The 16,028-nt window shown below is 54.4% G+C and overlaps 1 protein-coding gene and 1 long non-coding RNA gene across 12 annotated transcripts in view; one reads left to right on the top strand and one right to left on the bottom strand.

The window, feature by feature from the left end:
• NRXN2 (neurexin 2) overlaps window positions 1–16,028 on the bottom strand; it is a 109,784-nt gene that overhangs the window by 79,243 nt on the left and 14,513 nt on the right. For 10 of the 11 annotated variants that reach the window (XM_082477318.1, XM_082477321.1, XM_082477323.1 and 7 more), the window contains exon 1: window positions 1,573–1,644. Coding sequence is in view for 1 of the 11 variants with exons in the window: in XM_082477314.1 (XP_082333440.1) it covers window positions 1,573–1,644; window positions 3,812–3,841; window positions 8,687–8,704 (120 nt within the window). In the remaining 10 variants the exon portion in view is untranslated. Of the gene's footprint in view, window positions 1–1,572; window positions 1,645–3,811; window positions 3,842–8,686; window positions 8,705–16,028 lie in introns of those variants that run through there. The other variant, XM_082477314.1, reaches the window with a different exon arrangement.
• Window positions 1–16,028, top strand: part of LOC309668086 — a 217,791-nt gene that overhangs the window by 46,821 nt on the left and 154,942 nt on the right. The window lies entirely within an intron of this gene.

The raw sequence follows: 16,028 nt of genomic DNA on the forward strand, positions 1-16,028 counted from the left end.
CTCTCTCTCTAGATCAATGAATAAATTAACTCCTCTGCACAAAGTCTGCACTTTCCCTATACTTTGCACGTACCACACTTTATTGTAGTTCTTTGTTAGAACATCAATGAGCCCCTTGAGAACAGAGTCCATTCACCCATTTAAAATAAATCTGCTGAGCACACACCTACATCTGTGCCAGGAGCTGTGGAAAGCACCAGGGGTATACGAACGAAAATACCCAACCACTGTCCTCAGGGAGCTCGGTCAAATTGGGGAGGCAAACAGGTAAAGTGACAGTTACTCGCCGTGTGGCGAGTGATGTAATGGATGTGTAGACAAAGGGAACGCCGAGCAGCTTCTGGGTTTGCCTGGGGAGTTTGGGGGAGACTTCCAGTGTGGTGGCCTGGCTGCTTTTTCGAGAGTCAGCTGAAAGAGATACCAAATGGTTGGGGAAGAGGGCAGGGAGGGCAGAAATCCAGGCCAACAGAACAGCGAGTACTAAAGAATGGGACTGGATAGCCCCAGGGCTTGGCACCCACTGGAGCTCCTTGAGGGGTTGCTACACTGCCCTGTAAACTTCTTAGGGAAGAGAGTCTCTTAAGAGAGGCAGCCTCACACAGGTTCGAGCCCTGGTCCGGGAAGATCCCACATGCCATGGAGCAACTAAGCCCACGAGTCACAACTACTCAGCCCGCGTGCCACAACTGTTGAAGCCCACGCGCCTAGAGCCCGTGCTCTGCAACAAGAGAAGCCACCGCAGTGAGAAGCCCATGAACCGCAACGAAGAATAGCCCCCTCTCGCCGCAACTAGAGAAAGCCCGCGCACAGCAACGAAGACCCAACGCAGCCAAAAATAAATAAATAAAATAAATGAATTTATTTAAAAAAAAAAAAGAGAGAAAGAGAGAGGCAGCCTCAGTGCAGAAAAAAAAAGGAGCTTGTAACCTACAGCCCTGAGACAGGATAAAGGGGCCCGGGCTGGCCTCAGGGGCGTTGGCAAGCGTCAGTTTCCTCATCTGTAAACCAAGGGCAATGAGCCCTTCCACAGGGGGTTGTGAAGGCTCATTTAGGTGACGCATGTGACACATAACTTATTATAAATGCCACATCTCCCATCCAGAATCTCCCTGGGCTGACACCTATCGTGCTTGCAGAATTTGATGGTTAAATGGGGGGCTGACCCTGCTGCCTAGCCACTCTCCCAGAGAAACAGATACTTTCTAGTCATCCCTGTTCTTTGGCCTGAACAACTGCCACAAAAAGACATCTGTGGGGACTTCCCTGGCGGTCCAGTGGTTAAGACTCAGCGCTTCCACCACAGGGGGCATGGGTTCAAGCCCTGGTCGGGGAACTAAGATCAGCGCGGCCAAGAAAAAAAGACATCCGTGTTCTAGAAAGAGGTCATCAGGACAAATGGGCTTTGGGAAAGAAATGGAGGTTTGTGGCCCTTTACACCGAGGCAGGTACTGCGGGTGGACCTCAGAGGGGGTTGAAGGGGACACACTCTATTGACTCAGCTGCCTTCCAGAAAGTGAAGCTGGCCTACAGAGGGTGAGGGCTGGGCTCTCGGGGGACCGTGGGGTCACTGACCTTTTGTCGGCTGGTGCACATCGCTGGCTCCTCCTCTCCCGGCCCCCCCCTCGGAGAACAGTAAGGACCCTACTGGAGAAGCAGAATTGGGGAGTCAGGCACGGGGGGCTACCCAGGCAGTCCCACCCCAGCCTTGAGGCGATGGAGGGCCCTGTCCAGGGCGGAGGGCCGGCTTGGAGGTACAGGGTCGGGGTGGGGTGCTGCTCTGGGGACTCGCTTGCTTCAGGGCCTCTAGGGAAGGAGCCAGTTGACAAACCGGGAACCATCAGCCCCACAAACCCTGTCAGACTCACGACCACTGACCTCCCCCTCCTTGCCCAGGGGCGGGGGGACGAGTGGAGGGGCAGAGGCCTCGCTGCTGGTTCAGGAGCCCCTTCTGCCCAACAACGTGCAAACAGGCCAGACCTCTGGCCCTGGGGGCTCTGAGCTCCCGTCCAGATTCTCCCCCACTCTCGGCCGCGCTCTGCTGGGCCAGGTTCGTCTTCTTCGACTAGTCCAACAGCCTGACAGAGCACCCCCCCTTCCAAAACCGCCCCGTTCCCACACCAAAGCCCTCTTCTCCTCTTTGCCCGTCCTCGAGGCAAGCTGGTTCTCCCTCTACACCTGTTCCTTTACTACAGTGAGTGCTCTCAACGTTGCCTTCATCCACTTCTTGGCCAGTTAGACCGAGGGGCTTCCCAGGCGCAGGGCCGCGCGCTCTGTTTGCTCCTTGTCCCTCCACCGTGCCCTCAGCAGGGCTGCGCACACCAGGAGGTCCTGCCTGGCTGAGCTCACAGTGGATGCGGGAAGGCCTTTCTCAAGGAGGACTTCCTGCTCGCCACCACCCAGCGCCCCCAGCCCAGGCCTCCAGAGTCCCGCAGGCACGTGTCACCATGTCTGGCCTCCAGGCTGCCTTAAGTTCTCCACCCAGCCCTGACCAGCGGCTCCCAGGCACCACACCTACTGCCAGACCCCACGAGATGGTTCTTAAGGGGAACTCAAGAATGGAGTTTAAAAGTCCTTGTCTGGGTCCTATTCCAACCCCAGTCCCCAGAACTAAAGCTAGAATAACAGCTGGGCTGTGGCCTTTCGGGAGGTGGAGGGGTGGCTTTAGGGATCCTTCAGGGCTTCATCTAGGACAAAGGTGAGCCACAGCCAGCAAACCCAGAACCAGGCACTGAGATGCAAGAAGGATGTGAGTAAACCCACCAGGCCCTGACTCCCCACTCGGGACTTCCTCTTTCCCCACATTTCTTACCATAATTTCACATCCCTGCAAGAATCCCAGGCCTCTACCTCCCCAGACCTAAATCCATCCCAAATTCCGGATCTGAGTCTCTCCCCACAGCCCAGCCTTCATCCTGTAGGCTTCTGCTGCCTACAGGCTAAGGACACCACCCCGTCCCTATGGAAGACGAGCCCCAACAGAAGACCACCGGGGCAGGGAAGCAGTGCCTGAGGATCTGGGAGGGAGTCAGCAACAGGGAGGTCAGAGCTGGGGGATCAAGGTCAGGACTCCTGGGGTCTGTCTCCAGGTTTGCCGAACACCAGGGCTTTTAAAGATGGTAAGGACTTGGTCGAAGGGAGGCTAAAAATAGATGAGCGGTCCCAACGGTACCACCAATTAAACGCTGCGTAATCACTAGCAAGTCACTTCATCTCTCTGGGCCTAAATGTCCTCATCTGTCAAATAGGGTCAGGAGACATCCAAAAGACACAAGGGTGAGGGTGTACGGGGGTGAGGGGAACAGCTGTGGAAAGGGGGCATCCCACAGCAGCAGGGTGAGGGGAATGAGGCTGCCTAAAATCCACTTCCTCCAGCCCATGCTTTTCTCTTTCTATTTGGATTTACAGAAAAGAAAGAATGATCAGAATGAGTAGAAGGAAATAAAACACCACCATGAGAAAGAAAAAAAAAAAAAAAAAGCAAGATACACTATCAGGAAAACGCAAAAAGGTGACTGGAGACAACGGCAGGAGTTCAAACATCTCTTGATGTCAGAAACCAAGGTGGGATGAGGGCGGATGGAGTGTGTCGGGGGAGGTGGGAGAGGGGAGAGCATACACGGGGACCAGCCCCCCCCCACCCCAGCGCCCAAATAAAATAAAGACAAGGCAGAGGAAGGGGGTAGGAAGGCAGGAAGGAGGCGGGACGAGTGGAGGAGGGGGAAGGGGGCGGGGGGGGGGTGGACAGAAAATCCAGGTGCAGGTTGGGGGCCATCCAATCCAATCCAAACCAAGCCAGAACTTCAAACCATACCTTCGCTGTTTAACGTCAGGTGAGCCGGACCTTGGAAAGGGAAGGAGAGAAAGAAAGAAAGGAGACAATAAAAGAAGAAAAAAGAAAGAAAAGGGGAAAGAAACAAAGAAAACACGAGTCATCAAAATCAGCCAGAGAGAGGGGAGAAAAAAGCTTTTGCTGCCACAATTTAAAAACCCTTTTTAACTTGTGACAGACATCGGGGGAAAGCCCCCAGCCCAGAGCTGAGGAAAGGGGCCCGATGCCGAAACAGAGGGTGGAGGGCACGAGAAGCGGGGGGAGAGAGAGAGAGAGAAGGGGGGCACCGGAGAGGGTGAGGGGGGTACAGGCAGAACCAGAGGAAGGATTGGGGCAGGAGTCACTGCAGGGGGAGAGGAGATTTTGGTTTCTTTTTTTTTCTTCTTGCCGGAAAAAAAAAAAGGAAAAGGAGGAGAAGCATGAGTCTGGGAGGGCTGCTTTTTCCTTTTTCTTTTTTTCTTTTTTTTTTCTTCCGGGAGGCGGAGAGAAAAAAAAACGGTCAACGAGAAAAACGATTCGGATGGAGGAGAAAATAAAACACGACACAAAAATCAAAGCCACCTGGAGAGAGAGAGAGTGTCCTGTTAGCGCGGGATCGAGCAGACAAGAGGGATATCCAACACCCCCCCACCCCATCCCGTTACCCCACGAGCCTGGCAGAGACCTGGAAGACGGGGGTATGAAGAGCCTGGGCCTAGAGGGAATCTCCCACCAAAAGGGGCTGTGGAAAGGCATCTGTCCGGGTCCAATCCTCCCAACTCCACCCCTCCCAACAGCCTCCGAATGGGTAACAGGCACCCTGCCCACCCGGGTTCTACGAGGAAACTGGGATTCAGGAGGACAAAGTTAGAGCGACAGCAGGTTGGAGGAAACAGAATCTAGGGAAACACTGGAGCAAGGATGGGGGCCTGAATCCTTCCATAGGGAGGACTGGGAGGCCAGGCCAGCACTCTTGGACAGCAAAAACCAAAGAGGGCAGCCAAGACCCATGGGCGGGAGCCCCAGCTCTCTGAGAGGTCGAAACACCTCATTCGAAACTATTCTACGGACCCCCTTTCTCTGGACAGGCCCTCTCTGAGGTGACCCAAAAGCTGAATTGTGAAAAGGGAAAACAGAAGCCCGACAGCCAAGATGGAGAGCAAGATTGTGTGGGATTTTTTTTCAGGGGTGCCTTGGTCCCTTGAGAGAGCCTGGTCAGCCCTGATTTGGGGACCCCCTCAGCCTTAGGGGGAGAGACTTTGGCCCACTGGACCAGTACCCCAGTCCCCAGAAGGCATCAGCCAAGGAAAACTCTCCCCCAGAGAGGCCGGCAGCACCATGCCCCAGAGCGGAGCTGAGACCCCAGGGCTCCCTGAGATGACCAGCCCCACCAGACCTCAGCCCCCGCCTCCCCCATCCCTGCACCCGTGGTGTCTGGCCAAGAGGATGGGGAAGGAACAGCCCTGCAGCACCACCTCGCCCTTGGAAACCATTCCCGCTGCTGAGGCCGTGAGATGTGGGCCCTGGGGGGAGAAAGCCGGGACCAGGATGGAAGATAGGGAAAAGCGCTCCAGGTGTCTCTGGGGCAAGGCTGAGGGCCAGGATGCCTGGGTTCCAAAAAGAAAGGCAGCAAAAAGGCCAGAAGGGCATGGCCAGCGCCCAAGGGCCTGGATCCTGTGGAAGATTCGGGTAGATGGTTCATGTTGCCCCCTTCTTGTCTCAGGCAGCACTGGTCTCTCCCCAGTGCTGGGTCTGAGGCCAGTCGGGGGAGGGGGCCACAGCTGCTAAGGGCTGCCTCAGGACAAAACAGCTCTTGGGAAGACACAGGTTTTATCCACAAAACCGGAGGGGACCCAAGCATTTGGACCAAGTCTTATTCCTTGCTCCGAACGCCCCCCACCAACTCTTTCCCCCAAAACTACCAGCATCTTCCAAACCCCCTGAATCCAGGACCCAGACCCAGGGCCCTAACCCCTCATCCATCTCTTCCAGGCCCAGGAGCCGAGTGACCTGTGAACCTGCCTCCTGTCCCCCCTGCCGCCTGTACCACTGCTGTGGCGGAGTGGCATCTCTGCCTCTGCCCAGCTCCCAGCCAGCCTCGTTAGCATACGGCACTCTCCCTCTGTCGCCACGGCAACCAGCTGCTCAGCTCCCTCTGGAGTGACAGCACCAGCCATCCTGGGGAAGGCGAGGCCGGTTCCCTGCCCGTCTACCTGAGGCTCAGCCCAGCCTGGCCCGAGGGTGCTCTCCCTAAAGCCTGCCTCACCCCTGGCCTGAAATCTCTGCTCTCCCCACGCCCCGGCCCCTCCTTACACCCTCCGCACCTCTACCTGTGGCATCCGTCCCTCCTCCAGCCACTGGAGAAGAGGCTGGTAGTGACGGATGGCATTACCAAGGGTCCTCTCCTAGGGCACTTTATCTGGCTGCTTCTGGGTCTTCTCTCCCTGCTACAAAAGGCTAGGGGGAAAGGGGTGGGGCTACCAGGATCCCCAAAAGGAGATGCTCGGCAGGGGCCTGGGGAGCAGGACGGCTGGGTCCCTGGGAGAAAGCTAGGCCTGAGGCACAGTGTCGAAGGACCAGACAAGAGGGTGAAGGCACGGAGGACTCAGAGATCTGAAGAGGGACCTGCAGAGTCCAGAGCGTAATGCCACCAAGGAGTCCCGCAGCCCACCCCCCGTGAAGCCACCACCTACCAGACCCACCTCCCCACTCTCAGTCTCGCCCCCTTACTCTCCTGACAAAACCCCAGGGAGGACCAACATCGAAAGAAGGAAGAGGGTTATAGGGGACAAGACTGTGAGACACACAAGCAGCCATGACACAAAGACACACAGATGCATCACATCCCTGGGTGTATACACACACACACACACACACACACACACACACACACACACAGCCTCAGACACACACCCCTGCACAGCCACTGACCTGCAAGCACACGCAGGGCCACATCCAGACCAGCAGGCCACCATGGCGCCCCCAAGAGATGGCTAAGTGGTCTCATTCCCCACTTGTCCCCAGAGCCCAGCTTCCCGTCTTGTCCCTCTATTCTACTATTCTACTTGTTTGGAGAAGAACTGTTTCCTTTTTCCTCCCCTTCAGCTCCAGGCCACTGTTCCTCCCCACAGCAGCCCTCCAGTTTCTTCTCCTGGGCTGGCCTTTTCCCCCTCCCCATTTCTCCCCTTTCTGCCCCTCTCTCCACTGTGTCCTTCCTCTTCTCGCCTCTACTTACCCCTCTCTTTCCTCTTGTCTGTCTGCCTCCTCCTCCTTCCCCCCCGAGCCCCTTTCCTCCACCCTTTTCCCCTCTCTTTCTCCTCCATCTCTCCCTTTGTTCCGGAGGAGACATGACATCAAGAGCAAGTAAAAGTCACATCAGCACTAAATCTTATCTCCAGCCCTCAGAACGCTGCGTCCACACAGACACGCAGACTCTCTCGCGCACACAGAGGTAAACACTGACACACGGAGACGCAGACACAGACAGGACAGATGCAGACACAGATGCAGACGCTCCTACAGAGGCACACGGAGATGTGGGCCACGCCACAGAAGACACGACGCTGGAGGGGCACACACCTCTACACACACTCAGACACATGTACACAGGCATACGTGTACAGACGTGCACAAAGACACCCAGACACAACAGAGCAGCAGAGCTGCGTGAACACGTGTGCACACAGATTCACACACACGCACACACACGGGTGCCTGCCCAGAGGGATCGGGAGACCTGAGGGCACCCAAGGAGAAGGGACATTAGAGAGAGAGACAAGCCAAACCATGGACACCACCAGGGAAAGTGGATTCCAGCCCCTTCTTTCCTTCCCCGGACTCCTGCATCCGGGCAGGGCCAGGCCCGGGGAGCTCCCAGCCTGGGGCTGCACACATGCTTCCCACACCCGCTACTCCAAGAAGAAAGTGTGGGGCAGGTTTGGTGACTGGGGTCCTATCTCCCTCCCAGCCCGCTGCATGCCCTCCCTGTGCGGGCCACATGAGCTCCCCTGCAGCCCAGCTGTCAAGCCTGGACCATTCAACCCAGTCTTCCCTCCCTGACGTGGACCACCTCGAAGAAGGAAAAGAAACAGGGAAAAGCACGGTGAGAGAAGGTTCAGACAGGAACACAGAGAGAGCCTGGGGAAGGACAGAAACAAAGAGAGAGGTCCAGGGACAGAACCCTGGAGAAAAAGAGAGGCAAAGACAAAAACAAGAAAGAGAGAGAAAGCAAACAAAGCAGAAGACAGGGAAAGAATGGACAGAGAGACCCCGAAGCGAGGCACGTTCCCCACCCTTCCCCGGGCCTGGGCTGAAGGAAGAAGCAGACCACCCCTACCTACCGAGGCCAGCCTGTGGGACAGGGGACAGGGGACTACAATTGTGTCAAACAGGAGAAGCTGCTACCCAGCCCACATCCCCTGACCCGGGGACCCGACCCCCTCCCCCTGCCTGCACTCTTCAGACCCCGGAGCGGATTCTACCCAAGCACCACCCCCAGCCACACCCCAACCCCTGGCAGCGTGGCCTTTCTAAGCTTCCTCAGCTGGGCTGGGCAAAAACCCATCTCCTCAATCATTTCTGGACACTTCTGAATGCTCCAGCCCCCTCCCTCCAGCTCCAGCCCCAGTCTGGTCTCCTCCCAGGAAAGAAGAAAGGCCGGTGGGCAGACGTGCTGAAGACAGACAATGGAGGGACCGCCTCTACCAGGCAGTTCTCCCCAGCAAACCAGAAAGAGGGACCAGGTGAGAGGCGGGCCGAGGCAGCCAAGAGGACACCCAGACATCCTTCCCCGGGGACGCCACACGTGGGCAGGGGAGGGAACCACCAGGCCCCCCGGCGACTGATCTGCCACCCTAGCGACCGAGAGGTATCACTCACCTTCCACGGGGTGCTCCTCTGCAGGCCGGCGAGGTTCAGGAAGGGGGATGCAGAAAGAGAGAAAAAAAGGAGGACGGTTAGCGAGGGTACCAAGGACAGGGCTCCAAGGGGAGTGATGGAAGGTGGGTCCAAGTTCCCCTAGCCCGCCCAGGCCCGGACACAGGTCACCCAACCAGGAAGGCCCTGCGGGGATGCGACAGAGCCTCACACACAGGGTCACACAGTCCAAGGGGACATGAGCCTCGAGTTACACTTCAGGAAACTGAGGCCCAGGACAGGGAGGTAACCGCTCAAGGTCACATGGGAAATCAGAGGCAGAGCCAGGAACAGCAGTCAGGCGTCCAGACTCCCCCAGCGCGCTCCCCCCACCCCCACACTCCATCGCGTCTCAGAGACAGATGGGGACACGCTCACGCCGGGCTCACCCTCAGTGACACACTGACACACATAGGCACTTAATGATGCAGAGACATGCATAATCTCTCACACGACTCACACCTGAAGCCTGTGCACACTCGGGCCCAAGCACTCCCCACCGCCACCCTGTCGGGGGAGAAAAGTCAGCGTACTCAGAAAACACAGTTTCTGCCTCCAAGTGCCGTGTGACTCCCATCGCAGTCGCCCAGCCTCTCTGAGCTCCCAGTACCTCCTCTGCAAAAACGAGACGGGTGGACTAGAGCCCCTCTGAGGCCCCTTCTGGCTCTGGTTCTGTGATTCTGGGGTAAATGCCTCCTCAACAGCTGGGTGTGGCAAAGGGCCCCCAGGCTGGACGGGCCACTTCAGGGGGCCAGACCGGGCCCATCCCTCTGTTGTGACACAGCCTTTGGGCAGTCAGCCCTCACCTCTCAGGGGCCTGCCTGGGCCTGTCCCTGGGGCTCACCAAAGAGATCAAGAAAGAAGGAAGGGAGGGAGGAGAGAGGCAGTTCCTTCAACTAAGCTCAAGCAGGCTGGGCTCCGGCCTGCTCTATAAGAGGGCCAAGAAGCCCCCTCTGCAAACATTTCTGACCTGCCCACTTACGGGGAGCCTTTAGAGGAGGCAACAGGGGGAAGAGGAACAGCACAACCTCCAAACAGACCCATTGGGCAAACACACACGCACGCAAGCACATGTATGTGGACCCAGGATACACACGTGTACACGCAAACAGCTGTTCAGGACACACTCACGCCCGTGTGCACACACCATCTCCTACCTCCAGCCTCACTTTATGTTCTCTTCTCATCCGCTCTTAGGAGGTTAGCTAAACTCCAGAAACACACACTGTCATTTGTCACACCTTATAGCACGCCCACAATACACACACACAGGCTGAATGCAGAATCAATAAGCATGCTGTGACCTAATACATCATATGAGATGCACACGCCACACCACCCCACACGCCCTCCAGTGGCTAGAGACACACACCCCAGGAGGAGCACAGCCCCCTTTTGCTATCTATCGATCTATCGGTCTCCTGTTTTCTAAACCTACACACACAAGCCTTTACATATCCACGTGTGTTACAAACACACTTCTATACAACACAGAGCTTCTTTTACCTGACAGCTGCATCCCCCAAAAGCCGTGTATACACTGATTCCCTTAAATAAACTGAATCACGTGACATTTCTGGTGGGGAGGGGAGCTGGCTAGGAAGGGACCCTCGGGAAAACCCCTGGACTCTCGAGAGAAGCCCTGTGTCTGGATCTCTGTCGCAGTGTGCTGGGGCCCTGGTCGGTCAGCACACTCACGTCTCCAGCTCCTGCACAAACAAGGAGGCACATCACCCGACATGGCGGGGATTTCAAACCCTATTCCCACCTGCCACAAATGTGGGCCGTGCTATGCTCAGGAAGGTCAGACGACCAAGTACAGCCTGCTGCCTGCATGAGTCTCCCCTCTCCTCGCTTCGCAGAGGGGCCCCTGGGGACTCACTGGCCTCTCTTTCTCGGCTGCCCTTCGCTTTCTGCTGATTCACCTGTGCCCCTCACCTGCCATCACGGGCCCCTCCAGGCTCAGCCCCAGGCCCTCCACGCTCCTCTCTCTTCTCCCGCCCTCCTCCATGAGAGTGCACTTTCGTGGCTAAGGGACCCCCAAACCTGTATCTTCATCCGTGGCCTCTTCCCTGGGGGCCAATCCTGCACCCCCAGCCATGCGCTCTGCGATCACTCAGCTCCTGACACCCAGACCACCACTAAAGCCGCGTTTGACATCTCCACCCGCTGCAACAAAGCTTCCGTTTCCCTGCCTTCAGCAAAGGCACCGCTTTCCACCAGCGCTTCTTGAACACCCAGCATGTGCCCCACACTCTGCCAGGCTCCAGGGAGGCCCAGACTTAGCCACGTGCCAGACACCGTGCAGACCCTCAATGTGCCTTGTCCACATCAGCTTCCCAGCAACCCCCACAAGCTGGGTGTGTTACCTACCTCCTTTGCAAAGAAAAGGACACTTGCCCAGGAGCACAAAATCACCTCTGCCTTTGTCCACTGCGCTCCTAGGTCATCAGAGCCCCCATGCTCACCCCTGACCCCCGGTTTCCTTCATTAGCCTCCTGCTGTTTGGTCCCCTGGCCCACGCCCAGCCTCGTTCTTGAGCACATGTACCAGATACACCTGACTAAGTACTGCCATGATCAACACACATGCACAAGCACACACACACGGTCAGAACTTTTCAGTAGCTTGGGTACAAACCTCTCTTCTGTGCTCCTGATCTGCCTTCAGAGAAGCTTGACCTGAGTGTCTCATGGGCTGAATGTCCTCATGTCCAAGATGGACCTCAAAACCCTCGCCCCTGCAAGCCCGTCCCTCCTGCCTGCACTCCCGGATCAGGTCAGACACCCAGAAATCAGCCTTGCTCTTTTCTTTTTCACACCAATCACCAGGTCCTATCAGTTCCAACCTGTAAAACTCTAAAAGCTCGACTCGACTCCTAGAAACACTTTTCATCCCTCCATCACCATCAGCACGGCCCCAAGGCCAGACCCTCATCAGATCCTCTCCTCGGAACACTGATAAGCCTCTTAAAGGACCTCCCCCTCCAGCCAGTCTTTTTATCCCGGAAGTCACAGTCCAAGCACCACCAAAGTGGTCCAACTGAGTCACGACCCTGCTTAGAACTCTTCAAGGCTTCCCAGGGCCCACAGGATCAAGTCCAGTCTTCTCAGGAAAGTCCATTTGGGTTTGACCATGCCTCCCTCCAACCTCCTTTCCTGCGACAGTCCGGGCTTCAGCCACACCCAATTTCTCCCCCTTTCCCTACTATGCCACGTCTCTGCACATACTATTCCCTCGGCTTGAAACACCCTTCCCCATCCTCATTCCTCTCACCCTCAGCTGCCTGAGAAAGTCGACTCCTGCTTTCAGACCAAGTCAGTATACATCGGTCTGTGTTCTGAACTGACCTCCTAGCCATCCTTCTTTTGTGCCAGTTCTCGATATGTAGCTCGGGTTGTTATTTCACTTATCGCATCTCTATTGCGATTGTGTTTCCACGTCTGCTTCCTGGCTGGACTGTGAGAGCTCCAAGAGGAAGGACAACGTCTCATTCATCTCTCTATATCCAGCTGCTTACACAGTTCCTGGCTCAGAAAAAGGCATGCCTGTGTTTGTTGAATGAATAAAAAATAAGAAGTGAACACTTCTCACTTACCCAGCACTTCAAATGTGCCTGGCTCTTTCCGTGCCTCGTTTCCCTGCTACCACATCAACAGATACTACTATTACTCCCTTGTAAAGATGGGGAAATCAAGGCTCAGAAAGTGGAAGAAACTTACCCAAGGTCACACTGGTGGTGAGGGACAGAGTCAAAATCTGAACCAAATCTGTCTGGCTTTAAAAGTTTCGATGGGCTGCATTCTTGGCCTGAAGTTCAGGACTTCTAGAAGCTGGCTTTAATCTACAGTTCTGATTTTATTTCCCATAAAGCACAACCATCTTGGTCTGAAACACTCGACTCACACCCTCTGGACTCCTCATTTAGACCATTTTCCTGGCGGGGGAACCCTGGTCTTTCCTTTGCCTCCACAAATCTCACTCAGTCATCCTTCAAGATCTAGCCAAGTCCCACCTCCTCCTTGAAGCCTTCTCTGACCACGAGGGTTAAAAATCATAGTAGCATTTATTGATCACTTAAGAATAGTGCCTGGCACATTGTAAAGGATTTCCATGTATTAACTCATTTAGTCCTACAACAACACATGACCCCCATTTTACAGAGTAGGACATTGAAGAACAATGCAGTTCAGCAAACTGTCCAAGTTCACACAGCTAGCAAGTAGCAAAGCCGGGATTAAACCCGTCAGCCCATGCTCGTAACCATTCTGCCACAGGAGGCTTTCCTTGGGAGCATCTGTCTCATCTCTGGGATCTTACAGCAGTCGCTCTCTGCACAGCTCTCTCTCGAGCTGTCCATCCCATTCTGCCTAGAGCCGTCTCCAACAGCAGAAACTGTCAGGACCACAGGTATTAGATGTTAGAGCTGACAGAGTGATTCCACATATGTGACTTCATTTACTCAACTTTCATACACACAGGTCTTGAGTACCTCCCCCAGAGGGCATAAATGGCATTGTCTTGGCTAACATGAACTGGGGATTCCAGCAGATTCATCATCAAGGACAGGGATGAAGACCAGAACCAAAGAAAAGAAACAGTTCTGAGCAGCCAAAACCGACATGGTAACAGTTATGCATTAAAAACTGTTATTTTCTCATAGGAGAGCCTCTCAGACCCAACCCAGAATCCACTCCCTCTTAGCGACATACAATTCTAACATGCTGGGAATGCTGATGTCCAAGTTCACAGACAGAGAGAGAGAGGGATATGAATTGTTACCTGACAACTCCTCCTCAGGGCAGAGGTGGAAAAACTAGAAAAAGCTAACATAAGAACTCAAAAGTCAGGCATCATTTCAGGCAGGGACAAACCTCAACAAAGGAACCACTGTGTGACAGTCCGGTGCAATACCTGAGGGGAATAGCGACATCCTGAGTCATCCGGAAAAGGTTAAATCACATTCCAAATATGCTTAGGGAGGCAGAGAGGTGTGCAACATATTTTTAAAAGATTTCCATCTGAAATGTTCTAAATGCTAGTGAGCTGTGTATTTTAATGGGATAATGCCCCACTTTCCAGGGTGAGTTCCTCCCCGCGGGCTCCGGAAGCCTGCGAGTTTCCTGATCGATTTCCACTGCCCTCTCTCACTGCTGGGACGACAAATACGGGAACACCCTCAACACATAGTGGCTGAAAGGAGAAGCTGTGGCCCAAGGAATCTGGGGTGGTTGCTGGTTTCTAATGAAACACTGTCCCTAGGCACCTCCAGTAAGCCAAATGCAGGTCATCCATGGACACAGCTGACTGATTGACTCTCCTTTTCGGAGGCAGTGTGGAGAAGGTGGGGGGCCCCGGAGTCAGCTCGGTTCAGATCCCAGCTCTTACATCTCACGGGGTGGTCATGCCTTCAAGGCACCCAGCAAATGCCCACTCGCTGTGAGGCCCCGCTCCCTCCTCCCTTGACTGTGTGATCCGATTTACTTTTTGTTCTAACTGCTCCTTCCCTGAGTCTGTGGCCACTCCTCTCCCTCCTCCTCCCAAATGAGCCCCCCTGAAGTCTCTTCACCTTCTCCTTGGCCACTTCATCTGATCCCAAAGCTTCAAATACTCTCTCTCCACACACGTGGCTCCCAGGTCTCTACCTGCAGCCCCACCTTCAACTCAAAGCTCTGGTCTCACACTTCCAACTGTCTGGACGCCTCTGTCCGGGAACACCAAGACAGGTGCGTGATCTGTGGCTCAAACCTGCTCCCCGTCCCAACTTCTCCCTCCCCTCAACTCCCACCGCCATCCTTCCGAGCAAGCAAACCTGAAACCTCATCACCTCTGCCCCTCCACGTGGGAAAGGCAGAGTCCTACAGCTTCAGTCTCAGCAGCAGCTCTCAGCCACTGTTGCTGCTACTGCCACCACTGCCGCCACCACCCTTCCTTGCCAGTCGCCAAGACAGCCGAGGGTCAGGGCCCCAATGTCCCTTTCCTGAACCATCTCCCACTGACCCCTCCACCGCAGGACTCTGCCCTCCATATTCCATTCTACCCTTCACTCCCAGCTTCCAAAACACAGTTCTTCTTATTCACGTGCCTGCTCAAAATTCTTTTGTGGCTCCATTTACCAATACTCTATACACAGCATCCAATAAATGTTAGGTGAATGATTTAAGTCAAAATTCCAAGACCTGGGGAATTCCCTGGTGGTCCACTGGTTATAACTCAGTGCTTTCACTGCCAGGGGCCCAGGTTCGATCCCTGGTTGAGGAAATAAGATCCCACAAGCCTCACGGCACGCCCCCAAAAAAGAAAAACTCCAGGACCTGGCCTCATCCTGCTTCTCCTGCTATAGATTCCACTGTTTTCCCTGTACTCCTTGGTGCCCCTCTAAGGACATGATGTACATTTCTCTCTTCCACGCCTTTGTCCTCACTAGTTCCATTGCTTAGCGTGACCTCCCTACACCAGGTTTACTGATCAACATTCAAGGCCAATCTTAAATAGTATGCCTTTTATTATTAATCCCCCGACTTGTAAATTCACCCCTTCTTCAAAACCCCAAGAGCCCTCTGCTTATAATAACAACTACCATTTACACCACTAATTATGTACTAGACACTCATTTCATTCCCAAAACAAACCTGTGAGATAAGCATGCTTATCCCCATTTTACAGGTCAGGAAAAAGTAGTCTGAAGGTTAGTACTCATCTGACTCACAGGCCGAGTGAGTAGAGAAATCAGATTTGAACCCAGATCTGAGCCTCAGAAGACTATGCTTTAATCACTAAGCTACACTGCCCCACTGCATCTCTTTGCATCTTACTGCATACGCCATGCTGTTCTTTTGTTATTATTTATTGAGCACTTTCTATGTGCCGGCACTATTCTAAGCACTTTATATGAATTAGCCAATTTAATTTCCATAACAACTCTGCAACGTAGGTACTATTACTGTCCTCATTTTACAGATAAGGAAACCAGGGCAGAGAGAGCTTAAGTCCAACGTCACTGCCCAGACAGCCAGACTACAGCATCTGTGCTCTTAACCACACCCTGGACTGCTTTTTTATCTGCTTCCCCAATTAAGCAGGCAACTCCCTGAACAGTGTCTTCTTCACGTCTGACTCACCTTCAGCCCCCAACACAAGGCTTATCACCAAGGAGGACTTGACAACAATCTGTTGAGTTAAATTGCCAACGAACCTACAAAATACGAGACCCATGCATCTATCTCCCTGCCAACACAGGCATTACCACTGGTTTCATTTCTCCCCCAAGCGAGGTACGCACCTGACGTTCCATCATATACATCTA

Source organism: Balaenoptera physalus (genome assembly GCF_965194825.1).
Source record: "Balaenoptera physalus genome assembly, chromosome: 10".
Lineage (NCBI taxonomy): Eukaryota > Metazoa > Chordata > Mammalia > Artiodactyla > Balaenopteridae > Balaenoptera > Balaenoptera physalus.